The sequence below is a fragment of the Mustela lutreola genome, chromosome 2 (assembly GCF_030435805.1).
Source record: "Mustela lutreola isolate mMusLut2 chromosome 2, mMusLut2.pri, whole genome shotgun sequence".
NCBI lineage: Eukaryota > Metazoa > Chordata > Mammalia > Carnivora > Mustelidae > Mustela > Mustela lutreola.
In genome coordinates, this window is record NC_081291.1 from 32,310,114 (window position 1) to 32,337,502 (window position 27,389).

A 27,389-nucleotide genomic window follows, 5' to 3' on the forward strand; every position below is an offset into this window, starting at 1 on the left:
ACTTGCGGAATCCCAACCTGCCTTTGCACTGGAGCCTCTCTGGTGATTCATATGCCCTTGAGGATGAGAGGTACACTGCGCCAGAGTGGTGACAGTTTCAGGGCCAATCTTCTTAGCAACTAAAGGGGCTTCGACTCCAGGAAACCCCACACCCAAAGACACGGATTCAGGGTCTCTCAGCTTTGGTACTTTTAGCGTCTGGGGCAGGATCATTTTTGTTTCTTCCTGTATGGGGGCTGTTGTGTGCTTCACAGGATGGTTAGCACCACTTCTGGGCTCTGCTCACTAGACGCCAGCAGTACACCCCTCCAGGTGTGACAACGCACAGTATCTCCGGACACCGCCCAATGTCCTGTAGGAATAGAACGGCCCCAGCTGAGGACTCCTGTCCGAACAGACCCACTCCTGGGGCAGCCGCAGACCACAGCCTCAGAAGGACTCTGCTCCAGATCTCGCAGCAAAGCTGGGGAAACCCTGCTTCACCCCACCATGCACACGGGAGCCTGACCACCAGAGAGGCCAGACGCCCTGTCCTTCTAGAGAAGGAGGAGTGCGTCCCACGAGGCTGGGCGTGGCAATGCCTCCCAAATCGGGGAGCCCCAAAGTTGTTGTCTCTCTGAACTCCCCTCAGCTCACACACTCCTGACAGTCTGTCTCCCCCTCAGTGGGTTTCCAGAGGTCCCGGTGGTTTGGGCCTTCTCAGCCTTATTTTCTTCCTCCCATTGGAAGCTTGCGAAATCCTGCTCTCTTCCTTCCTCAACTCCAGTCACAGCCCGTCTAGTGGGTCCCGAGGGACAAGCTGGTCATAAGTGCTCACAGTCACGTGTCCGACATCTGCTCCTGGGGTTCCAGGAAAAGTGCTGGCAGACGCAGGAAACCGTCTTCTTCAGGCAGCTGCTGCCCAGAGGGAGGTTGAGGCGGGCTGGCCGGGGGTGGGAGGCAGGGGGAGGTGCCCGCTTCTAATTTCGCACCACGCCACTGCCCACCGGGATCCCCCTCCAGGGAAGGGCCCTTTCCCTGTCCCTGACCACTGGGTGAGACTGGCCCGAAATAAGGAACAGCTGCCTCACAACCAGCGGGTTTTGAAGAAGGCCGTGACCAATTCCAGTTTCCCCAACAACAGAGGTGCTGGTTTTTAGCAGCATTCATCCCAGAGACTTGCCTTTGAGCCAGAGTAGTTGGGAAGTGACAAGTGGCACAAGAGGACTAAAACCGCTTTTCTGGCACATCCAGGACAGTTACCGGAGAGCGCCTGGTCAAGATCAAAACCTTGGTGCAGACGGGAGGTCCCTCGCCTCCTATCTGCTGAATGACTCATTAACTCCCTCATAAAGTTACCCCAATAAAGACCGACGTGTAAAAGGCAGTGTGGGTGGGGGGGGAGCCCAGGAAGTGACATTTTTAGAAACATGTGGGGTCAATTTTAACTCCTATCCAGCTCCATGGGGGATTGCGGCCATGTAGCCACAAAGCCTATTGCTAATTGAAAGGATGCATAAAAAATTCAAACCAGGTGAAGACTGTTTGCCGGGGTTTGCACAGGGCTCACGCTGACCCCATGTTGCTTTCCAGAATCCATTCACCCAAGTCAACCAGCAGACCACACCGGAGTCTGTGTTTAGGGAACATGGGGCGGAAGCTCAGTGGCTCTCCAGCAGCCGTGAGCGGGCAGCCAGGGCCTCGGAGACTCGTTTGGTCTCTTCAATGATTCTAGGCGAAGCCAGGTTCTGGGGAGCAGACGCTTTCTGGTGACTACGGAGAAGGCGGACGACTCATTCACATATCGGTACAGCGGCTCTAGGGAGTAATCCCACGAGGGAGGAAATGCAACTGTTGTCCTAGAGAATTAAAGACTGGCTGTACCCCGACTGAGCACCCGCAAAGAACCCTGTGGTGGTGGGTGATAACTATCCTAACACCTCAAGGATCTGAAGGAGCCAGCCATGGGTGGGGGAAGGCATTCCAGGCAGAGGGAACGAGAACATTCTGTACCAGATGAAGTTCCGAGTGTCCTCAGAAGGGACAGGAGGGCTGTGTCACCAGAGCACAGGGGTGAGGACAGGGAGGCAAACAGCAGCCAGGGGGAGGTTTTTCCAGGCCACTTTGGGTTTGAAAGCATCCCTCCCACGCTTGTCTGCAGGATTAATAAAGCCCCCTTCCCCTGAGAGGCAGCACAGGAGAGTGGAGAAGAGCGCTGGCTTTGCGGTTCACCTTCCGCCTCCAGCTCCCAGAGCTATGCCTCCACCGGCAAGACCCTGGCCTGCGTGATGCCTCAGTTCCCTCATCTGTAAAATGGGAAGAGGCGTGGACTCCACCTCCTTGCCGGTGACAGTGAAAAGGAAGGGGTCAGGACACCGAGCTTAGAACAGTGCTAGTGCCGAGACGTCAGAGGGAATGTTTTCGCTCTCTCTCTCCCTCAGTATCTGTCACTTTGCAGGTACTTCTCTGTTGTCACAGATGAAAGTGCTCGGCATTGAGATGCAAGTTTTTCAAGTGGGTAATAGAGAGCGGGAATAATGTGCCCAAGGTCACACAGCAGCCACGTCAGAACTCCTACTTTCTGCCTTTTATTTGGGTGAGTAGAAAGAGTACAAGGACTATGGCCACAGGGCTGACAGTCAGAGATCTGACAGTCAGGAGGCGAAGACAGAGGAAAAGAACCATCCACACACTGGCGCTTTGAACCGGTGGCCACCATTCACAAAACTCTTTTCATGAATGGATAACTTTCTATTGCATAAATACAAATTACTGCTACATGTAACAGCACGGGTGAAGGTCAGAAAGTGAAAGACGCCAGACACAAGAGAACACAAACAGTACGATCCCAGGGATATAAGATCAAAAACCGTCCTGAACGAATCCGAACTGTTTGAGGTTAGGACTGCTTGCTTTGGAGATGAGGGAGGGATGGTGGGGGGAAGGGGGGGAAGGGGGCTTCTGCAGCCTGGTGCTGGTCTAGTGCTTGACCTGGGAGTGGGGCAGGAGTGCAATAATTCAGTGCCCATCCCTGGGCACATTTACACATGGATCCTACCTGCCTGTCCACAAGCCTCTACCCCCCCCACCCCCCCACTTAGGGGTGCATTTCTCACCCTGGTCAGCCAGCTCGGTAAGAGGGTAAAGTCTGGATGAAAGTGGTTTACGGATTTGAGGGGCAGTATACAACAGCCTCTTTTAAGCTTGGGATCCTTACTTCTCAAGATCTGACTGACCTTACACAGAGCTGGGAGTTGACAGAGTGCTATTCTTGGCATAAAAGTTCATGACATCATGTACGACGGAGCAATGACTGGGATGACTGGGGGTGAACAGATACAATGAAGGAGAGGCAGACGGCGTGGCTGTCCAAAGGATGGGTAGATGGCGTGCAGAACTGAAAGGGTCGGGACAGAATGGGAAAATGGATGAATCAATGAATGCATGCGAGGCGATACACGTATAGAAAAAGACATGGCTTGGGGATTTCATCAAGATCTTACAAATTCAAGCTACAGAATATAGTTTTTGGGTAAGAATTAAGTTTTCAAGTAATCATTATTACTTCTTTTGTTCATTTACACCAAAGATAGTCTTTGTTGGTCCCTCCTGCCGTGTCTGGAGGGGAAGGCAGTGTGGTACCTGCTCTTGGAGAACTGGAAAGAAAGACAAAATGATGAACAACTTGCCCAAGGACAGGGATGATGACGGGAATCAGTGACAAAGGCAGGGACTGAATTAGTTCTCCAGAGGCAGCCTCTTCTCCAACTTCAGCAGGCATGCAAGTCCCCCCCCCCCCCCCCCAGGTGTCTTCTTAAAATGATAATTGGGGTCCACTGCATCTGGGGCTGGGGCCAAGATTCTGAATTTCTAACAAGCCCCAGGAGGTGCCCATGTTGTTGGTCCACAGACCACACTTGAAACAGCAAAGGTCTGGGTACCTTCCTGTATCATGAACTTGGAAAGACAGCTTGGTTTCGCTTGTTTCTCATAACACATCCAGGAAGGTGCTGATCGCAGACCAACCAGAGGGCTGTTCCTAAGCACGTAAAGCCCCAATCTCTGGCCAGGGGACCAAAGAACTCAGAGAAAGAGGGAGAGAAAGTACAGCCTTGCTCTGCCCTGTTCCCCTCTTCTCCACTCATCAACATAAATGAGGGTGCCAACAACCTACTTCCCTGCTTCTTCTTCTTCTTCTTTTTTTTTTTTTTTTTTAAAGAATTTATTTATTTGGGAGAGGGAGAGAGGAGAGCAAGAGTGTGCTTGTGCCTGAGATGGCAGGAGCCAGGGGAAGGGGCAGAAGGAGGGGGAGAAGCAGATGCCCCGCTGATCAAAGAGCCGGGTGTGGGGCTCGATCCCACGACCCTGAGATCATGACCTGAGCCAAAGGCACACACTTAACCAACTGAGCCACCCAGGTGCCCCCCATTTCCCTGCTTCTGACAAGGGCAAAGCCAGGACTGAGTTCTTAGAAAGCATAAAAACACTGAACCTGGCCATGCAAACTTTCCCTCCTGCTCTCGGTCTGTGCCCTTCACCGGGCTTCCTGAGGCAGCCTAGGCTTGGCGAGCCTCACCCTCCACACAGATGGCGAAAGCAGCTGCTAGCCCAGGAGGAGCTGGGAATCCAGAGTTCCCCAAAGCCTTCAGATCTCTCTCCCCACACCTTGCCAGTGGCACACAAATCCCAGCCTAGGAGTTGAGGGAACTTTTACAAAGTATCCTTTCTGGATTAGTGAGAAAGGATTCTGTACACAAGTCAGTCTGGCCCTTTCTGAAGCACTTCTGAAAATCTTTAACTGCTTAAGTGCAGTAGGAATTAATAAAGGAGACACTTGGATGATAGAACCTCTTCCCCACCTGCCTCCAGCCTACTCAAAAGGACACGTTTTGGGAACCAGTGGCTCAACACTGACTTCCTGTTAAAATCCAAACAAGTCTGCTTACAATTTCTATCCCCATCGCTGGAAGAGGGGCACGCGCAGTGGAAACTGAAGCCTAGGGCAAAAAGGAAATAATCAGTAAAATGGATCCTGTCTTTATACAGTTTTAAAGTTTTATTCCTCATGGATTTTTGCATGAATTTTGATTCTGAAAATGCTGCGATGAACTACTGTGTATCTTGATGACCGAGTTTTTGACTCCCCTTTCAATTCTGTACCCATGGGAGGGGTTTCATGCATCTCCCCCTGCCCCACACCCCACCGGACAGGCCACTCCCCTTTTACCTTTTACCTTGTTCAAATATTTCATTTCCTTTGTGAAATTCCATGGATTGTACACTTCCTATAAACTGTGTTTACTAGGGTAGTGAAAAAGTAATTGGTCTGGACAGGGAAGGACCTAGAGTTCAATCACAGCTCTGCTGCCCACTCCTGGAAGACGGAATAAATCATTTTCCCCCTCTGAACCCCAGTTCCTTTTCTGAACCTGCACTGGAGATTCTCCGACCTTCCCCCAGCTGAGTCTGTAAGTTTTTTTTTTTTTTTTTTCAGATTTTTATTTATTTATTTGATAGACAGAGACCACAAGTAGGCAGAGAGGCAGGCAGAGAGAGAGGAAGAAGCAGGCTTCCTGCTGAGCAGAGAGCCCAATGTGGGGCTCGATCCCAGGACCCTGAGATCATGACCTGAGCTGAAGGCAGAGGCTTAAACCACTGAGCCCCCCAGGTGCCCCCCCCCCTTTTTTAAAGGTGATTCAAAAGCCTTTTGTCTTTTGTTTCTATTGAGATATATTTGACATATAATCTTGTATTTGCTTTAGGTGTACAACACAATGATTGGCTATAGGTATAGCCAAAATAGAGTGGGGGGACACCTGCGTGGCTTGGTTGGCTGGGCATCTGCCTTCGGCTAGGGTCATGATCTTGGGGTCCTGGGCTCGAGTCCGTGTTGGGCTCCTTGCTCGGTGGGGAGCCTGCTTCTCCCTCTGCCTACCGCTCCCCCTGCTTGCACACTCTCTCTCTCTTTCTCTCTCTGACAAATAAATAAAATAAAATAAAATAAAATAAAATAAAATAAAATAAAATAAAATAAAATAAAACAGAGTGGGGTCCTGACAGCATCTGTTTTAGAGTCACCTGGGTGGCTTCTTTAAATGCAGTGTCCCAGGGGGGCCTGGGGGATAGACACTGGGGAGTGCTATGGTGAGTGCTGTGAATGTGTAAGCCTGATGATTCACAGACCTGTACCCCTGGGGAAAATAATACATTATATGTTACTATAAAAAAATTAATGCAGAGTCCCAGTTCCTGTCCCAGACCTACTGCCTCAGGACTTAGGGGAGTGGAGCTCAAGACTACATTTGCAACAAGTGTTCTGGTAGATTGCCATACCTCTTTTAAATTAAAAAACCCACTGCTTTGAAGTCAGATGGGTGTGAATAAATAAACAGGTCAGACCCCCTTACTAGCCGGCAACCTTGGAATTCGGAGTCTGAAAAGCCTCCTGTTACAGATCTCTGCCTCCAGGCAGGCCAAGCAAGGTGCGAGGGTTCTGTGACCTGCCAAGCCCTGAGCCGCTTTCAGACGCAGGATTTCCAGTTTGTGTTACCTTTCCCACCGGATCTTGGCAGGTGAAGACTGATGACTTAATTCCCCGGCCCCTGTCCCTAAGTGTGGTCCCTGTGCCAACCCAGCCAGGGTGGATGGCAACCCAGCTCCCCTGGAAACTGTTCAGATGGCTAGCTCCCGAGAAACCCATCAGGCTGCTGGAGAAGGTAGCGAGGAAGGGATTTTACTTGGTCCGGCTCCAGCTCTTGGGCCATCAGAGCTGTTCTTTGCTCTGGGAGCACATAAAACCCCCAAATACCAGAGCAGATGGGGGACCATGCTGAGCATGCTCTATAGTCCCCATCTTCAAGAAGGATTTTTGGTCCTACCAAGTGCCAAGCTCAGAGCACCTCCTCTTTCGATAGAAGTACAAAAGGGCAATTGGGTAGTATCTACAGAAACTTGCCATGTGCCTATCCTTTGGTCCAGAGGGTCCCACTTCTAGGGATTGGTCCTACGGAAAAACCTGAACAAGGATACAAACGACCATAACAGTGAAATGCTGCAAAAAATCCAAGTGTCCAGCCCTAGGGGATGTGTTGAAAGAATGATGATACCATCACACAATGAAACGCTATATGGCTTCATGTCAGTTAGAGCTATATACACCAAGAGGGAAAGATGAACAAGAAATAATGTTAAGTAAAAAAACATATTGCAGAATGGTATGATGACTTTGCTGTTTACAATTATTTATCTGTCAGTGTATGCCCAGAGATAAATACTAATGGAATTGTCACTTAACGGTAGGTAGATGCAAACTGGGGGATGATTTCAATTTATATAGTACAGTTGACCCCTGTTCAGGTTTTAACTGTGTGGGTCTACTTATACATGGATTTTTTAATTTTTTGAAACAGTGCTGTGCTATAAATGTATTTTCTCTTCCTTATGAATGTCTTAACATTTCCTTTTCTCTAGCTTACTTTATTGCATAAACATAGTATAGAATATATTTAATATAAAAAATGTGTTAACTGACTGTTTATGTCATCAGTAAGGCTTTTGGCCAACAGGAGGCTTTGACTAAGTTAAGTTTTTGGGGAGTTAAAAGTTATATGCAGACTTTCGACTATGCAGGGGCTCAGTACCCCCAACCCCATGTTCTTCAAGGGCCAACTATATATTTCTGTAGTTTTGTAATATTTTAAAAACTATTTTTGTTTGTAACTTAGAGAAGACGATAGAATTACATGGAAAACGTTGGGAGCGGGGTGGTGGGTGGCTCAGTGGGTTAAAGCCTCTGTCTTCGGCTTAGGTCATGATCCCAGGGTCCTGGGATAGAGCCTCCCATCAGGCTCTCTGCTCAGCAGGGAGCCTGCTTCCTCCTCTCTCTCCCTGCCTGCCTCTCTGCCTACTTGTGATCTCTGTCTGTCAAATAAATAAATAAAATCTAAAAAAAAAAAAAAAAGAAAAAAGAAAGAAAGAAAACATTGGGAGTGACGAAAATTACATAGAAAACACTGGGAGCCGGTCGCTTTTTACCTTGGCCCACGTCTCAGGAAAGCTAGAGGCAAGACGCTTTTTCTGGGGCTGAAACAGAGCCCAGGACAAGGATATTGAACACAAAGTCTACCCTTGACAGAACACTTTGAGGCACAGCAAAGACAAATTCTACCCCACGTTGTGCTAAGTTATTCGGAACTGTCTGTGATGAAAAATAATCTGGAGTTCACAGGGAGGCACGGGAAATCAGGGTCAGTGGTTCTAGATCTCCAAGCGGCCCATCTCCACCCATACCTTTACCCCAAAGCTCTGAACCCAGACAGAGGACAGGCCACCTCTAGGGCTGGTGTTAAGTATGAGCCACAAGGACATTTGCGGCACAAGGTCAATGCTATACAAGGAGCTGTGTCCTGGTGGCTGAGGCTCTCTAGAAATCTGGTTGCCTCTCAGCAACTGTGTGCTCTTGGACAATTCCCTTCGCCCCTCTTGGCCTCTGTTTTCCCATCTGTAAAATGGAGGCTCATTTGTTCACCAACATTTCATGAATGCCTACCCCGTATGAAATTGATCCAATATGCACCAAATGTCAGACAGTGCTCCAGCCGCTGGGGCAACAGGAGCAAAGCAAACCAGACGCCAGTCTCTGCCCTTAAGCAGCTCTCCTCCCTGTAAGGGAGGGAGACAATCAACAAAATAAGTGGCATATAGTGCTAAATGCTACGGAGGAAAAGAAGGCAGGGAAGAGGGAAGGGAAGCATTTTGTGGGGGGGCTGCCCCAGGGAAGAGGAACAGACTTCACCCATACGGAATGGGCTAATGCACGTAACTCTGCAGACACAGCGCCATCCCACAGCATCTAGTGACCAAGGCCGTTACGACCAAGACTACCATTATCACCACCACCGTCTGCCTGCTCCTCTCCTCCTACCTCTGCAGCCACGTCCTGTCTTTGTAAGTTTTTCTTCATTGGTATTTCACAAGAAGTAGCCTTTTGAATAATTTATCAGGGACAAGGCATCGTCGCTAAAATTTACATATTCATCCTCATTCGATTTTCACGAATCCCTTAAAAGTAGGTTTTGTTACTTTGGTTTTTTTTTTTTTTTAAACTAAGAGGAGTGTGAGGCTCAGGGAGGTGTGGGGGTGTGGGGGGAAGAGGATTTCCTCATAGTTTATATGATTAAAAAAGTTCCTCACTGGGGCGCCTGGGTGGCTCAGTTGGTTAAGCGTCTGCTTTGGCTCAGGTCCCGATCCCAGGGTCCTGGGATCGAGCCCTCCATAAGGCTCCCTGCTCAGCACGGAGCCTGCTTCTCCCTCTCCCTTGGCTGCTCCCCTGGCTTGTGCTCTCTCTTTTCCTCTGTCAAATAAATAAAGTCTTTAAAACAATAATTTAAGAAGTTCCCCATTTTTCTTTTTTATTATAGTTTGCGGCATTTCAGGCTTCGCCCATGGAAAGAGCCTCCAGTCTCACAGAGAACAGGTGCCGGAGGCGGAAGAGGACGCGCAGAAAGAGGAGAAAAAGGAAGCAGGAAGGCTGGGGTGGTCTGAGAGTGCCCACAGCCCATCAGCGGGGCAAGGAGTGCTCCCTGCTTTCTCCACGCTCAGAGCGACGGAGTCCCTGCCGTTGGCACGGCATACACATGGAGCTTCTCCACGGGCAGAAAGAACCTTCCGGAGACAGATTCAACCTCTGTTGCTAAGGGGAGGTAGGGCCTTGGGCAAAGTCAAACCAGGGATGGTCCAGGAGGGGTGTGGCATGGCTCGGCTCTGCGTCCTTGATGGGCCGGGAGAGGTGTAGTGGGGGAGAGCTATAAGCACTTTAAAAGGCAGCTTCAGCCTCTGAATCACTGGATACAGTACCTTCCCCCACTCTGTTGTGACAAGTCAAAATTTCAGACACGGCAGAATGTCCTGTGGAGAGTAAACTCACCCTGACCGAGAAGCACGGGATTATGTGTAGAAGGACAGGACTTGGGCACTAGGACCCTGGTTCAAGCCACCGGCTGCACTGGGGTCCCAGATGTGTTATTCAACACCTTCAAGACCTGATTCCTTGTCTGTGAAATGGAGATGAGATGATACGTATGACTCATGGCGTTATTGTCAAGAAGACCTAAGAAAAGTCGATGTTAGTCGTTAACACAGCATCCCACTCTCAAGGCTTCACAGCTGTCAGCTCTGTTTGTGACGGGAGATCTTGGTGGCCTCAGAACAGTGGGGGGGGGGGGTCTGCAAAGAACGAGGAACTCTGGGCGGGTGGGGGTGTGCGAGTCTTGTGTTTTGTTTGTTAAAGAGAGGGCATGCCTTATTCAAAACCCAACAAAACGTGGGAAACACTGCTCAGAGTCCGCGCTGTTTGAAGCAGCAAGACAGAGGACCTTGGTTCTACCAGAACAAGGCAAAGGAACAAGCAGGAGGAGGAAGAGGTGGGACTCCCCTGTCCCAGCCGGCTGCTCTCAGCCTGCAATGACGGCTCATAAGGCGGTTTTAGCTGAGCCCAAGCTGGCTGCTATGAGGAAGGGAAGCAAACGGTGAATGGTGTGGAAGATGATTTTTTGAGGGGCCTGAGGCTGTCGGTGGACCCTGTCCATTTTGGTTTCACATGCTGCTGTCTTCCTAGAGAACCCTTCCCAACAGAGAAAGACCTAAGCTTTCTGTAAACTCCTTTTTCTTGGGCACAGTTAAGGGGTGATGTCACCCAGAGCCCCTCTCCTTCTTCAGGAGCGTTTATTTGGTGGAGGAAAACACAGAGGAGTGGTTACACGTGTGGACTGGCAAACCCCACTTAGCCCATTCACTAGCTACGTGACCTTAAATTCTTTGACTCTTGGTTCTCTCATCTCCAAGAAGGGGACAATTGCTGTAATTTTTCTTTTTGTTATTTTTGTCCCCTTGGCTTTTCCACTTCAGTCCTTAGCAACAACAGAATCAAAATACATGGGGCCCTGAGAATATTCCCCACCTCTGCTGATACGGAAACAACACACGTTTTTTGTGTTTACCGTGTTAAGTGTCTTCTCATTTCATCCTAAGATGGCTATAGGTGAGGGAATATGGGCTCAAGAAGTTTAGATCATTTGCTCAAGGTCACAGAGCTGGTAACAGACAGAGCTGAGAGTTAACAGGAATCTATCCGACTCTTGAGACTATCACCTTAATAGCAATTTCTAGGGCCTTTGGGTAGAATTTCATAGAGGACAGATGTTCCTACAGCACATTTTTGTGTGTTCACAAACGAACATTTTCTCCCTTAAGATGTGGTACTTCAATGAGACAGGGCCAGAGTAGGGCAATAAAAGCAGAACGACCTCATAGATCATCCCAGAAGCTAGAAACAAATGCAGCTAATGAAAAATTTGGATTTGCCTTAATACCTTCCTTCTCAATCTTGCCTGCTTGATAGAATTACTGGGGAGCATGAAAATATCCCCTGGCCCAAACTAAATGCCAGATACCAGTTACACTGGACTCTTAGGGATGGGGCAGAGGCACCTGCATCCTTTACATTCCTGGGATGATTCCAGGTGCGACCAAGACTGAGAAGCAGTGTCTGAGTATTTTAGCATCTACCTGACATCTCACCAATCACACTTTCCCTTAAGCAAGACCAAGAAGGCCCGGTGGCCACTGTCTTTAGAATAAGTGTTAAATATTCACTCTAAACCTTTTGGGTTTGAGGTGGCAAATCCCATGAGATATTGGCTCCTTTTTCCCTCTTAGTCACAGCCAAGGGCCTCAAACATGTGATGGTTCTTGAGATTTGCTAAGGATAAGTCTTGGTCACCACTCAGTGAATGTGACATAACTGAATTCGTGAAGGTCTCATCTCTTGTCCTACCACAGTGATGAGATTCTAGAAGGGCAATATCACACGCTAACTTCCCGTCCCAGCAACACAAAATCCTCCTGCTGAACTTCTGGGCCTTGGCCTTAGGGATTTTGAGGAAAGGTGGAAGGACCCAGAGCTTTGAAGGTAAAATGAAAGCCTTCTGTAATTTTGGCAACATCCACCTGGGAAAAACGACAGCTACTCAATCTTTCTTCAAGACAAGCATATCCAAAGAACCCTGGATTTTGTTGGCCAGGGCCAATACTGGCTAATTTGTGCAGTAAAAAAAGGGGTTTTGTGAATCATACTTCTGCGTAACATATGTTTTCAAGGATTACTGTTTACTTAAGGAAAGACTTTTGCATTAATCAGATTTATGCATTAGTTGCATTGCTAAGCCTGGATACCTGGGGTTATATGCAAATGTACTGCGTATATGAAACCCAGGATATGACTAAGCACTGAAAGTAAATGTAAGCCACAGCAATAGAAAGATCAACAGAAAGAGCTCACAGACTTTCAAAAAACTTTTTTTGTCTTAAATGGCATGTCCTCCCTTCACACTCCGCAACGCATGAAATTTTTCACCTAATGCTTCCTTATACACTTGCATTTGCTTTTTCAACTCCCTGTGCAAGTCAGCTGACTTTTTCTACTTTAAGACATCCCCACTGAAAAAGGGGTCGAGGACAGTGTTCTCAGAGGGATTCCAGGAGGTTGAACCAGAGCCAGCAATAAAATGTGACTGCTTCGCAGCTCTAAATATAACTCTCTCCCCCTTGACAACTCTGCTGGCCTGCTTTCAGTTGCTGGAACTACACAAGTTCTCTCTTGCCTCAGGGCCTTTGCAGATGCCATTCCTAAGGCCAATAGGGCCTCCCTCCCCTCCCCTCCTCTTCCTGTGCCAGACCAAGTCCTTTTATCTAATTCTTGCTACAATATCACTTCAGAGAGCTTCCTGGTCATCCTTTTGAGGTGGTTAACCCTCAACATTCTCTATTCTTGACCCTGCTCATTGCCTTCATGGCACTTAATCACAATCTGTCCACGTGTGTCTCTGTGTGTGTGCGTGTGTGTGTGTGTGTGTGTATGTGTGTTCCTTCTCTGGCTTCTAGTGAGTGGGGCTTGACTTCTGGGAGGAGATCAGAGTGCAGAGAGTGAGAGAGGTCAAGGTGTTGCCTTGGTTCCCTCCCAAGGCTGCAGTTTTGGCTGCAATTCTCTCCCTGAGTCCTTAGTTCTACTCAGCAGCCCTCCTTCATTAGCCTTTAATTACTCTTTGAATGTGCTGCCTATTTCCTGCTGGGGCTCTGACCCTGATAGGGACTGGGTGGGACTCATTCACCAATGTCTATAAATGTGGATTTATGCTCAATAAATATTTGTTGACCACATGAATATAAAAGAATGAAGAATCAAGATTTTAAAAAATGTCCTCCTCCTCCCTATTCTGTTTCCAAAACAATCTTGAATCAAACTCTAGGAGAGCAGACAGATTAAAAATGGGATGTTGGGATTCTGGGTGGGTGGGGGAGACACACAAGCATGGTCCTCCTTTGAATGGCAACTCTAGAAACCCAGCGTGTTGGAGATCTTGGGGGAATGCCACGAGGGATGATGTGGCATCTTCTCCTGTGTTTACAGTTTGTGGTACAGGATATTAGGGGCTGGGCTGACAGTGTTTACATCTCAGTGCTCCCCGGGGGACTCTGGGTTCAGCTGGTGGAAGACAAAAGGGGTGGTTGGGGGTGGGGAGTAGATGATACTTCTGTGCACCCACGGAAGAGGATTTAAAATTCTTTTTTTTTTTTTTTTTTTTTTTGCTGTCGTCTTGGAGCTCAGAGGAAAGCTGGAATAAAAACTGTCCTCGGGTCTGATGGGCTCCATCTCTTACTGGCAGATAAAAGTGTGGCACCCAGGGGCCCTGACTACTGAGGCCCCCACAATAAACAGATTCAGAGAGCAGAGAATGACAGAGGAAGCCATCTGCTTCTCCCGGCGGCTCGAATCCCAAGCAGAAAGCAAGCCACAAAGGACAGTGCTCAAGGTGATAGAAAGCCCAGCCACTTCTAGCTCACCGTCCCCTCAAGGATGGTGAGATCTGGGCTGCATGGAGAACCATCTGAGAACCCTGGGGCCAGGCTGGAATCACACCTCCCCCACCCCTACCCCGGGGCCAGAGCTTGAAACACATCTGCAGATGAGGGCCTGGCTGGGCTTGTTCCTGCGGCTGATAACGATCTCCATGGAAAACTTCCACTGGTGTCTGTCCCCATTGTCTTCCCAGCTCAGGGCCCAGAGCAGGGCCTGCTTCTCATCCACAGATGGAAAGAACAAATTAACTCCTGTAAGCTATACTGAATGGGAATTCTCTGAGAGGTTAATTGATGCTGGGGTGGGTGGGTGGGTGGGGGTAGTGGAGGAGGAGGAAGGAAGGTCAGGGAAGCAAAGGCTGAAGTCCAGGAGCCGGCAGGGACCCTTCTCACACGGGGAGGGAGGGCTCCATTAGTACTAATAGTGTTACACGGGCAGAATTAGGCCACAGATTGCGGTAGCCTCTTCAAGCTCAGAGAAGGCTGGAGACTGAGATCCAGGGAGAAAGGGTCTCCCGCGGCTCTTTCTTGCTGCGATCACCCCTGAAGATCCAAACAGCAGGACTCCCCACTTTGGGTGTCTGCGTGGGTCTGGACTGCTGACCTCGGCAGAACTGCCAGGTATCACGGCCCATCTGTCGATTCCTGCACCTCGGAAGGATTTCTGAATTCCATTCGCGCTCTCCTCTCCCTGGTTAAGTGAGCAAGGGGCTGAGACACAGTTAAAGGAAGGCGGCAGGAGGTCGGCACTCTGGGGCCCCCGATAATAAGAATAATAATAACTCTCCAATATTGAACTTGCCGTGTGCCAGACATGCAATGAGGTGCTTTCTGCATACTACCCCACGCTTCACGACGGCCCCGGGGGAGAATACATTGATAATCACACTAGGGGATGCTGAGGGAGTGAGAGGTTTAAGCCACCAGCCTGAGGCCACATAGCTACAGCGGCAGTGTGATTTCAGCCAGGTCATTGTGACCCTTAAACACTAAACCCCAGCGTGGGCTGCAGCTGGGGTCAGAGTGAGAAACACAATAGGCTCATTCCACTGCAGGGAGTACTTCTGAAATGCCCGGCCTGGGAGGCGCCTTCTAGAGCCATCAGTTCGGGATTCTAAGCGCTTGCCGTGGGAAGGGAAGACTTCCAAGGCAATAGTCTAGACCAGGCTTTCTCAGCCTTGGTGCTACTGTCTCATGGGACCAGATGGCTCTTGGTTGGAGGGAAGGTGCTGTTCTGTGCCTTGTAGGCTGTGGAGCTGCACCCCTGGCCTCTACCCACTGGAAGCTACTAGCAACCTGCACCCCAAGTTGTGACAATCAAAAATGTTTCCAAGTGGCGTGCGCAGGTGGCACAGCCAGTTGAGTGTCTGACTCTTGGTTTTGGCTTAGGTCATGGTCTCAGGGTCGTGGGATCAAGCCCCTCGTTGGGTTCTGTGCTCAGCATGGAGTCTGCTTGAGATTCTCTCTCCCCGTCTCTCTGCCCCTGCTACTCGTGCTCTCTTCCTCTCTCTAAAATAAGTCAGTCTTTAAAAAAATTGTCTCTAAGCATTGCTAAATGTCCCTTAGGTGACAAAACCCCTACCCCTCCCCACTCACCCCTGCTGAGAACCGCTGACCTAGACCACCCTGCTCACCCCGCGGGGGCCTTTGTGTCTATGTGTTTATCCCAGGTAAAGGGAATTTCTCTTCTGATCTTCTTACCTAGGACCCAGTATCCAGATATAAAGAAAGAATTTTTTTTTTTTTTTAAATGAGTTATTCTAGGCTGTTTTCTCTCCTCTCCCTTCCAACTCTGAGCTCAATCTGCTTCCAAGGAAAAGACACAAGGAAAGCCTGAACTGGACTTTCCTGCCTTTGAAAGTCAGTGCCTCCAACTAACAAGGCAGCCCTCAGTAGCCTGCTCCTGCCGGGCTGAGACACCCAGGCAAGGTCCAGCAGGCTCACCGCTGGGAAGCCCAGAATCCCTGCCAGGGCCAGTCACACAGGCGGTCAGAATCAGAATAAGGCCTCCCAGGTGGCCCCAGACTGATAAAACCCTCTGCGGGCAGACGGGACTGGACGGGCTGAGTCCAAGAAGCAAGAATCCCTTATACTCTACAGGGCTGAAGAGTCAAGGAGCTGTTCCAATGAAAGGCCCAGAGAACAGAAAGGAATATACCAAAGGACGTGTTTTACTGCTTTCTGCAAAGAGCGAAATGAGCACGTTTTTGCCCCAGTCCTGGTACGTGGGAGGGATAAGACAAAAGAGAAGACAGGGAGCTGGGTAGTACAAAAACGGGGCCATCAAACCCTCAGGGAGCCCAGAGTTGAGAAAGGCTTTTTTCTGGATCCCAGGAAAGGAGTGGAGGAAATGGGTCTGTTCTAGTTAAGTGGAGGGGGAATTCAGCAGGACATTTTTAAGCTGTTCGAAGTTTTTGTACCAAAGAAAACACTAGGCTTTTTCTTAGTAATTTTGTGTTGGAAGACGCAGACTTTATCTTCTAGATAGTGCCCCGCCTGTTTACTCAGCCTGATTTGTGGCAGCTCCCTCCCAGAAACACGGCGTGCTCTGGTTTTGATTTGGGAAGGGTAGGCGGGAGGAGGTGCCTGGCGGCACACCGCTGGAAACACACACACACACACACACCACACACACCACACACAACTACCTGACTGTTCATGGTGATGCGCCTGAAAGTTATTCGAAGTTAACCAACCAATCAACCCACTTCCAATTCATGAAAACTGTGGTCTCCTGGCCTTCACTTGCACATCGATTTCCAGCCAAAACAGGCCCTATTTGGAGTCAGAGTATTTTATGGTTCACCTTTCCTGCTGCCTTCAATGACACTACCAAAACTACCAAATGCTCTTAGCAGGTATCACTCTCTTTCATAGTTAGCCCAGACTGAGTGCTTAAGAAACACGCCCTCCGTGTTTCAGATAACATGCTCTTAGCTTGCTTAGATGCTATTTACGGTACCAAGGGCTATCCGATGTCAGGGACATCTTCAGAACTTTTTAGAAGAAACACAATCCAATTTTTCTTTTGTCCAAACAGGAGGCTAGACTCATGACTGAGAGAAGATACAAGAGGGGTACCATCGGCGAGAAGAAACTTCTAACCACAGACAAGGCGGCAGGGAGGGCTGCTTACCCCAGCATGACCTGGGTTTCTCTAGCTCAGTGTTTCGTAAACTTGACAGACCTAAGAGTTCTGTGGGGGCATCTGTTAGAAATGCTGATTCTCAGGTCTGGCCAGTGAGAGATTCTGTTTGCAGACTCAGATGGGCCCAAGAACATGTACTGTTGACAAGCATCCCAGGTCAATGGGTGGTCCCCGGGGAATGCACTGATGGAGGGATGGTGACTGTTTACATGAAGAAACAGATTCCTCAAAGCTGCCCCAGGTGGCTTGTACTAGGAAGTGGGGTTTCAATCACACTCATTTTCTACTGATCGGGAGGCACTTTGTGTCTGGGTAGAGGAGGGGCGGTTGGGCCAGGATGGCTGGCACGGAATTGCTGACGGGCCTCCCAGTCCTACCAGAACACCCCATGGAGGAGATGCTCAAGTAAGGAGATCAAGCATCTGGTGAGAAACTGTGCCAAAGTATTTAGAAGGTTTGATTATGTTTATAAGGAAAAGAGTGAGTCAAAAAAGTACATTTTTGTTGCTGCAAGTCAAAGGAAATGTAGATTTCAATACAAATCAGTTTGGGAGCCTCTTAAGGGTCCCATTCCAGGAACACGGTGACGTCCATTCGACTGGATATTAACGCAGCCATTAAACGTGATGTGATAAAAGCCACGAAAAGAAGCTAATAACAGAATGCAAATGAAGAAAGTCAGGACCCAGAACCTTCAGAATGTCTACAATTCAGAAAAAAATATAACATGCTGGTATACAGGGAAAAGATATGAAAATTCACCAAAATATTCACACTAGTCAAGAGGTAAGAGCTATGATATATTATCCCCTATATCTTAATTGTTCTCTTGTAGCTGTTCCTAGTTGCCCACATTTAAAAAAATAAATCCTAAAAATCTGAGTTTCAAGGCCATTACCAAGTGGGTGTGAGCGAAGTTATTTCCTGTTGTGAGATTCCTACATTCAAAAGCTCCAAGAGAAATGCACACAGGTCCTTTAAAAATTTACTTTACAAAATCCGGTACCAGTCTGAGGTGCCTGTCGGCCCCCTCCCTCCACCCTGGGCCCATGTTCCTGTGTTGCCTTTTCAGTAATAAAATGAATAAAATCAGCAACCTTTTCTCTCCTGTCAGCAACCATGGTTACTTATTCTGGGTAGAGATGACTGCCCATGCCCAGGGAGGTTATAAATAAGCCTCCTGAATGGTTATTAAAAACCAGGACACTGGAAAAATTTCTCTGAACCCAGAAAATGTCAGCGAGACCGTGACCTGAAGCAGGCATGCATCGGGCCCTCTGGGGTGGGCTCTGTTCAGACTGCTCTGTCCACTGCCCCCTCTCCCTCTCACCTGGCCCCGAGAATATCCTCGGCTTCCACACAGCACGAAATTGACCCAAAAAGAGAAACACAAGATGAACAGATTCTACCGCGACTTTCACTCAGTTGGTTTTTCATCTGGGCCTTGGTCTATGAGTCCGGTTCACAGTCATGAAATACCAGTAAGGGGGCATCGCTGCCATAAGGAACACAGAGAAAGTCACCCCGTGGAACCGGTCAGAAACCTGACTCACACCTTCAACACTGAGCTGAGGGGTTGGGTTCTGCCCTTGCAAAACATCCCCTTGCCATCCTGAATTCCCCGCATTAAAATCACCATGGAGACATGCCCCCTCGTCTCCAGAAAACCATGGCAAATATACATAATGGACATATGAGGTCAAGTTCACATGACGGGGCTTCCGGAGGAAGGAACCAGATCCTGGATCAGTCCCGGAGGGATGCTCCCGGGATAGGCTCAGGAGCAGGTTCGTGTGCTGTTTACTTCCTTGCAGTACAATCCCATTTCTTTCGAAAATACTACCTGGATTCGTCTTTGGGAAGCCCATGTCCATTCTCAATCCCTGCAGGTTGCATGGGCTGCACCCCATCCCCTTAGGTCCCAGGATGGGCACATGACTCAGGATGGACCGAGCAGAGTGAACATTCCTCCACTCCTTCCACCGCAGGAGGTCCTTTAAGAATTGTCAGGTGACGCAAGTCAGGCAAACGGGACCCCACTCTGGGGCTTTGGGTGACACTACCTCGTGCTAATGGGTGTTAGCCTGGAGTTGCCCACGGCCATCTCAACCACCACTGGGAAGAGCCCACCTGAGAATGAAGCCAGCCAGTGGGGAGGAAGTAAGAGCCCAGAGAGAGAGAGAGAGAGAGAGAGAGATGGAAAGAAGGTGGGTCCTCATGACATCATTTGGGCACCTGGATACCGCTGTTCCCAGAACCCAAATCCTGTGAACTTGGTGGACACTCGACTTAAAACAAACTCATCTGTGTACACCAGTTGGGTTGGGCTTCTGACACTTGCAAACAAGAGTTCTGCCCTTCTCATGAAGGAAGACAATCCCAGTGTATTCTCGGTGCTGGCCCGGAGGCCAACTGACAGGACTCTGGGTTTTCTAATCTGTAATTCCGGACTGGGCCACCCATCCTTCCCAGTAGAGGGGATGAACAAACGATCTGGGTTGTGAAATTCATGAGCATGACTGAGGTGTGGCCGCTCAAGTAAGAGGGGGGTAGCGAGGAACGGGGTTTCTGGGGGCTGGGGGGCAGCTGGTTAGGAGGTTTTACCCAACCAATTAAATAAAGAAAACTGGGGTAGAGGATGCACATCCAAACTATGCAGAAGAAAAGGAGCAATGTTCCTGCCCAGAATTAAATATAGAAATGTTTTGCATTATAAGGATTAAAAAACATTGCAGACATTCTTGGTCAAGTGAGCTGTTCCAGTTGGTTCTTTCAACTCCCCTCCACCCCTTGTTGTTCTCTGGTTCTCTCCCAGTTGGCCAGCAAGGCTGAAAAATTATCCCATGACTCCCTGGCCATCAGTACATCTTGTACATGCATCTCGGTCTTGCACAACAAAGTGTCCCTTGTCAAGGTGTGTCGGTGCCACAACTGTGCAACACTCATCAAAGGCAGCAGGAAGTCCTTCCGGACTTCTGCTTTGGCAGGGTCTCTACATATCCAGGCCAATGACATGTGCGCTTTTAGCTGATGGCAGCCTGGGTCAAAAATCAGAGTCGGCAAACTCTTACACAGTTCTAGGTTTTTGACTTGATCCTCTCTGTCTCTCAGAACCCTTCCCCCAAAGGCACGGTCAACCTGCCACTTTTCTCTCCTAGGTCAACATCCTATCGGTCTTCCTCTATCAGTCTTTACTGCTGTTTACACTGTGGGCCTTCTTTCATGTGTTTATACTTGCCATACATTCCTACCACGGGGCCTTTGCACATGCTGCTCTTGCTGCCTGGAATCCTCCTTCCCTTGTCCCTTAAGCATCACTTTTTCAGGATATTCCATCTAACCTCCCTGTTTCAGCTTTATCTCACTTTGCATGCCCCCTTAGCCCACATTTACCACAGATTCAATTTCATATTGCACAATTCAATGCTTCTAATCTATTGAACTCCATTAGACTGTGAGGAGCAGGAAGGTAGGCTCTTTGTCCACTTTTGCTCAGCGCTGTATCCCTAACCCACTGCACAGGCAGTGGCACCTTCTTGCTGGCACTGAGTACTTAGTGGACATCAGGCACTATCCTAAGTTCTTTACAGGAATTAACTCTTTAATTCCCACAACACCCTATAAGGCACTGCTGTCATTTTATTTCACAGATGAAGACATTGAGGCATCAAAAAGGTAAGCTCAAGGCCACACGGGTATTAAACCACAAAGTCCAATTTCCAGCTCTGGCAGACTGGTCTACAGCCCATCACGGGGTAGGCCCTCAAGTCACAGTGGCTGGCTGCATGAATGCACAGAAACCATCCTTTCTTTACTCCCCTCCACACCTGTATTTCCTTCCTTTAGGTCGCAGCTCTCTCTGACCCAGCCATTCCTCACGGCATGCGGCTGATCCTCAAGGAGAGCTGTGTTCCCAGCCTCACTGCTGCGCTCCAGCGTGCTTTGCTGGGGACAAGCTAACCATCTCCAGCTGTCCTTTGGTGCGCCCTCTGCCTGAGGCAACAGGTCCCGATTTGAACTCTCCTCTTCACCTGACTCTATTGTGACTTGAACGGTGGCCCTGACTTGTGGTACAGCCTTCCCCTGATCTCTGCAGGGGCCTCCCACCAGGCGCCCACCCCTGGACCGTCTACACCTGTCTCCTTTGTCTTTAAGTTCCCCTGACCCACGCAGATCACCTCGGACTACCAGCTTTGCCTTCTGCCGTGCTCTCCAGCTTCGGTCCTGCCCTGCCCAGGCCAGACTGACTGCAGACTGGCTGCAAGAGGAAAAGAAATCCCGATCCCGACTGTGACCATGCCCCTTCCTGTGGGGACTCTATCAAGGAGGTTGAGAGCAAGCGCCTTGCAGGTTGAGATTCTGGCTATCAGTCGTGACCATGGAGAGGTCACAAATTCTGTGGACTTGAGCATACTTCCCTGTAAATGGGCAAAATAATCAGACTTATCTCACAGGGCTGTTATGAGGATTTAGAGAGACGTTACATGGGACATCACCATCATGTTAGACCATAGTCTGTGGTCTTACAGTTGTCACCCATTACTACTATCATCACTGTGCACATGTCCATGGTATGGTGGTTGAGGGCACAAGCCTGGAGCTAGACTGCCTCCTGCTCCTCCACTTCCAAGCTGTGTGGGCTTGAGCTACACAGCCTCTCTGGGTCTCACTTAGGTCACCCTTAAGGGGGGACTAACAGTGGGGTCCACCTCCTCCAGCTATGGTGAGCTAGTTCACACAAAGCCCTTAGAATCTACGTAGTACGTGCCCAACACCCCATAATGCCAGTAGCTGCTGCTATTACTATGTGCAGTACTAGGGTCATCCAGGCTGCAAGCTGCTTTGCGGGCATGTTTAGGCAATGACAGGGTTCGAGAGCTTCTTCAGGGCTCCACATGGTGCTGGTGTCAATGGCTGACGGTGCTTACTTGACTCACTCCATGTGAGCCTAATGGGTGGATAGTATTTTCCAGAGACAAGGGGCAATGTGCTCCTGGTTCTAAGCAAATCAGGACGGGGCAAAGCCAAGCTCTAAGGCTGGCAAGTCCTTGAGGCTGTTTTTCCAGATCTGTTCAAAGGAAAAATGCTGCCTACAACAAGATCATGCTTTATGCCAGATTGAACACAACAAACTTATTCAATAACATGAGTTATTGACGATGGAAGGAAAAAAAAATCCATTATCTAGAAAACTAGCTTTCACCTGAGGATTAAGGTGTTTTGGCTAAGCCTTCTATGACCCATACTTGTTACTCACAGACTGGGATTCCAGGATTTAAAGATAGACAGTTCTACCTGCCTCCTTAGTGCAGTAGGCAGCGCGTCAGTCTCATAAAGATACACAGTTCTGAGCACTGCCTTCTCAAAAGACGAGGAACTTTCTAGCAAAATTTAAATGCAACAATGGGGTTGGCAGCAAAACAACCGAGTTTCCAAGTCTAGTCAATACCACGTCTTGGGTGCATGCATGGACGTGTGTGTGTGTGCATGTGTGTGCATGCAGTGTAGGATCTAGAAGGCTATCTAAGGTTTGCTCCAGTGACCAAGAACGAAGCAATGCTTAGAAGATGAGCTGCAATCTTTCTTCCATACGGCTGTGTCTGACAGATCTATGGAAACACAGGGGCATAGAAGGCATTTCTTCAGTTCCCTGTTCCTCATGCTCTTCGCACGCTGGTTTAAAAAAGGAGAGCGTCCCACAGGAACATCTGCAAACCTAAAAATGCAAACCTGCGCAGCTGGTGGACGCTGGGAGATGTCAGTAGCCAAAACATTCATGGAGGCCCAATCCGTGCACCAGTATGCTTGGGATAAGAATGATGAAAATGCAGTCACAGCAAAAAGTATCGGGTGACCCTCGTAGAAGGTCCTCTGTGTCAAAGACTATATTAATGAGTTTACATGCATCATCATAGACTTCTCCCCAAAACACTATGAAGGACGTCCCGTTACTCACTAAATTCCACAGATGAGGTGACTGAGCCTTACAGAATGTAAGCAGTTTGTGGAAGTCCACCCGGCTTGGCCATGATGAAGGCTGGATGTGAACCGGTCTTCCAAGCCATTAATTGACAATCTGAAAGACTGGAGCTCCTGTGAGAACCTCCCAGCAGACTAAGGATGGGGTTAACTCTGGGCCCGTCCGACCAGCTCCCTCCCGCCAGCTGTGCTGTCCAGAAAGGGTGGCTGCTAGCTACACGTGGCTACTGAAGTTAAATGGAATATCAAATTCTGCTCGGTGCCCTTGAGCACTTGAAACAGGGCTAGCACAGCAGATGGCCCCGAAATTTTAATCTCATTTAATTTTCATGAATCCGAATTTCAACAGTCACATGTGACTACTGGCTTCACGGGGCAGTGCTGATTTCTGGATTTTTTTTTTTTTTTTTTTTTTGGGTAACGGTATCAGACACAGTTCAGGGAGGCGTCTCCTAATCTCAGAGTCAGAGGGACATACAGTGCTTTGCCCAAGAGCCCTTAGAAAATCATGGGGATAAATACATCTTCTTTAGGATGCGAGATGGTACATTCTTCAAACATACACCACTTGACCTTTCCAATATTTCCCAACACCTAGATCTGATTTTCTCCTAAGTCACTGCATGAGGACAATCAAGTCAAACAGACAAGCCCACGGACAGCTGTTCTCAGACAGTGGCTGCATCAGCGTCAGCAGCAGCTGGTTGAAATACAGGTTCCTGCCCCGCCCCCCGGCCCCCACCCCCGCCATAGGGTCTGATGCAGGAGGTCTGAGGGGACTCCCTGGAGTCCATTTTTGCATCAAGCAGCCAATATCAAATGCACGTGGTCTAGCTTCGAAAAATGCTGCTTCAGAGGCTGAATTACCTGTTTATCTTCTGGTCTCTTAAATAATTATAGCATATACATTTTTCTTTTTTTTTTTTTTTTTTTTTTTTTTTTTTTTTAATATTTTATTTATTTATTTGACAGACAGAGATCATAAGTAGGCAGAGAAGCAGGCAGAGAGGAGCGGGGGAGGGAAGCAGGCTCCCCGCGGAGCAGAGAGCCCGATGCGGGGCTTGATCCCAGGACCCTGAGATCATGACCTGAGCCGAAAGCAGAGGCTTAACCCACTGAGCCACCCAGGCGCCCCGCATATACATTTTTCAAAAACAGCACACACCGGGCTGAAAGCCAGGCAGTCATCACTCGGCACTAACTGCTCGCTTCTCCGACATGCGGTAAGGCGCTTAGTCACTAAGGCCTCGTTTTTGTTTCATCTGAAACAGGAGGGTAACGATACCTGCTAGTTGTCCTCTAGGACACACAAGAACACAGACGTGAACGCATCTCAGAGGCGTAAGGGTTACAAACATCCTGCGGAGACCTCCTAGGACTTACAGACCTGTTTGCTGGTTGAAAAGAGTTTAAATAGATTTCACATTTTAAAAATCCCCATGTTTAGCTCGTCTTGAGGAACTGGAAGTGTTGGCCACCTGGTATGATGAACAGCACCGCCCGGGGGTGGGGGTTGAAGGCACACGTTCAAGTCCCCACTCCATCTTTTAAAAGCCAAGTGACTTGGGGCAAATTCTCCAACGTCTCTATGCTTCAGTTTCTTCCATTTTGACATGAGACTCTTAATAGTATAACCATTTTCTAGGGCTGGGAGGGTTTCCTTAAGTGAGTTAATATTTATGAAGTGCGTAGAACACAGTCTGGCACAGGGTAAGAGCTACGTTGCTGCTGGGTGAATAATTAAATATCGTTACACATGGCAACGACCCGCTAGAGCTGAGCTGGGGCTGTCACCTCCGGATGGGGCTGGCACATACAAGTTCATCACAAGCACCGCCAAGACCCATGGAACTCTGGGGTCCCTGATGTAAGGGGTAGGCGTGCGTCCCCCTCCTTGGGTGTTCCACTTATAAGGGAAGCACATCTTGGGGCAGTCCTTCTCAGCTATCGATGGCAAAGGACCCGTTTTTAATTTTCAACCCACCGTGGGAGAATATGCGACCCTCCTGAGCGTGGAGGACACACAGCCCATGCCACACACAACTCACAACCCACGACACCCTGACTGGTCCACACTTGGACCAAGAAGACGAGCCTGCTGGGCACACACTTGCGGCAAGTTGCGGCAAGGTCAGATCGTTCCAAGAGTTCCTAGACATTGTCATTTTTAGTACTTGTCTTGCTGCAGACTGCAGTTAGCTTCCATGCTCAGACTACCCATCGCGGAGTGCCATCTTAGAGAACTTCCACATCCGTCCCCACAGGTCCCACGGGCTGCACCATTTGTCTGGAGAAAGCAGACACTGGATGGTCTCTCTCTCTTCCCCCTTTGCTCCTTTTCAACCTACTTCCCTTCTCCTGTCTGCCCACATTTCTTTGGTCTCCATCTACACATTGAAATGAGCTCCCTAATGCGATACTGGAGTTTGGGACAGCCTTAGAAGCTGTCACAGATGCCGTGGTGTCTCAAGCACGACCCGGTATTGGGAGTACAGCTTCCGGCTCATAGCTGCCTCTTATTCTGAGTGCTGTCCTTGGCCAACAGCCCCTGCCATGCCCGCTGCCCCTACCCACAACTTCGTCCAGGAGCCACTCTCTAGCAGCCCAAAGCCCGTGACTGACAGATACACAGTACGTGGGACTGTCAACCCCTGTCGCAAGAGGGAGCCAACTGTACAATGCAACCCATCCTCCAGAGCCCCCTGTGGGGTCAGGCTGCAGTCAGATGCCAGCCAAGATAGCATTCTCTGCTTGGCTTCTCCCCCAATGCCGGCCTGACTCTCTGACTCCCCTTCCCTGGGAGCCCACCCTCACTGTGTCGCAGACATCCTCATCCTTGCCTCAGGCTCTGCTTACAGGGAAAGTGATCAAAGACAGAAGCCATCTGAAACCACGCTTCCCCTCCCCGACACCCTGCTGGAGGAAAGCACAGGGCAGGAACAACACGAAAGTCCTGAAGACCAGCCTCGGGTCACCTAGAGATCATTACCTCTCGCGTTCTGTTTTCCAGGTGACCGGAACATACCTGTTGCATTAGACAGGGCCAGTGACTCCATGGAGCCCGGAGGGGTCTGCTCTGTGGGTGTCATGTTCTCGGTGTACTTCAGGGAACTGATGGGATGGCGGGTCCGGCACTGCTGAGTGGCTATGCCCCCTTCCTCTTCCTCCTCCTCCTCGTATTTGGCGACTGGGATGTTGCCTCGGGTCTCACTAAAGCTCTGACTCGACATATCGCTGTAGCTCTCCTGGGATCTCAGCCTTCCCGGGTAATAGTCCTCTCGGCATTCCTTCATGAAGCTGCCACCGTGCCCCTTCATGGCCATCGAGGAGCTCCTTTTGGGGTTGCTGAAGTGCTTGGCCCACATGTCGGGCTGGGCCCCGGCCCCCTGCCCTCCCGGACTGTAGGAAGTTCTGATGTTGCACTGGCTGAGAAGCTGCAGGGGACTCTGGGACGGGTTCTGCTCCATCTTGTTCCCGTAATGGTAGGGCTCGTCGCGGCTCCGCCAGATGGGGTCCCGGTTGAGGCTGGGCGTCTGGCTGGACAGGCTGAGCATGTCCATCTGTAGTGACAGGGGGTCCACGTCAGCCGACAGCCGGTTGGCACTCACCTGCAGCTGGCTGTGCTGGTTTAGCATGGGCTCCTCCGTCTTGCTCTTGTTCTTGCCGATTTTGGCACTGCGCCGGGACTCCTTAGCCCGGGCGTTCTGGAAGGCCGAATCGGATGAGTCAGAGCCATTGGGGTCCTCGCCGGCACTGCAGGCCCGTGAGCAGAATATCTGGCCCTGCTTTGGGAGGAAGGGCCGCCCCAGGAGGGATTTCTTACAGTGAGCACAGCAGAAACAGGTCTCAGTGGCATGCCAGTGTTGGCCGTCATAGGTCATCTGACCTTGGTCGATCCCTAGGGATGAAAAAGACATGGAAGAGGCTGACAAGTTTGCTCGGAGGCCTATGTTAGGATGTGAGACACACAGCATCCTGGTTTGGCCCAGGGTTCCAAATACAACAGAATAAAATAATTATAAATCAATAATCAGGACCTCACATAGATGGTATTTGCGTCCTTTTATGAGAACCCCCTTGTTCTACCAGTCAGCTGCTTCTGAACTCATTTGCTCCGAGCAGAGAAAAAACTAGATCAAAATGGCCTGTCCATGCATCCTTCTGCCTGGGACAGATTCTCTCAGACAAAATTATAATCATGCTGCTAACACAAGATACAGAACTGCTCTAAGTGCTCTGCTTATACGTAAAGTCATTTAACTCCGCCACTGTAGGAGGTAGGCTTCTAATCTGATTTCCATTTCTCAGATGGGAAAACGGAGGTACAGGAGGGCTAAGTAACTTGCCTCACTCAATGCAATTAGGAATC

General features: G+C 49.4%; 1 protein-coding gene across 5 annotated transcripts in view; it reads right to left on the reverse strand.

The window, feature by feature from the left end:
* PRICKLE2 (prickle planar cell polarity protein 2) overlaps positions 1-27,389 on the reverse strand; it is a 318,161-nt gene that overhangs the window by 13,206 nt on the left and 277,566 nt on the right. For all 5 annotated transcript variants that reach the window (XM_059161424.1, XM_059161428.1, XM_059161425.1 and 2 more), the window contains one exon: positions 26,046-26,918. In XM_059161424.1, coding sequence (XP_059017407.1) covers positions 26,046-26,918 — 873 coding nt within the window. The remainder of the gene's footprint in view (positions 1-26,045; positions 26,919-27,389) is intronic.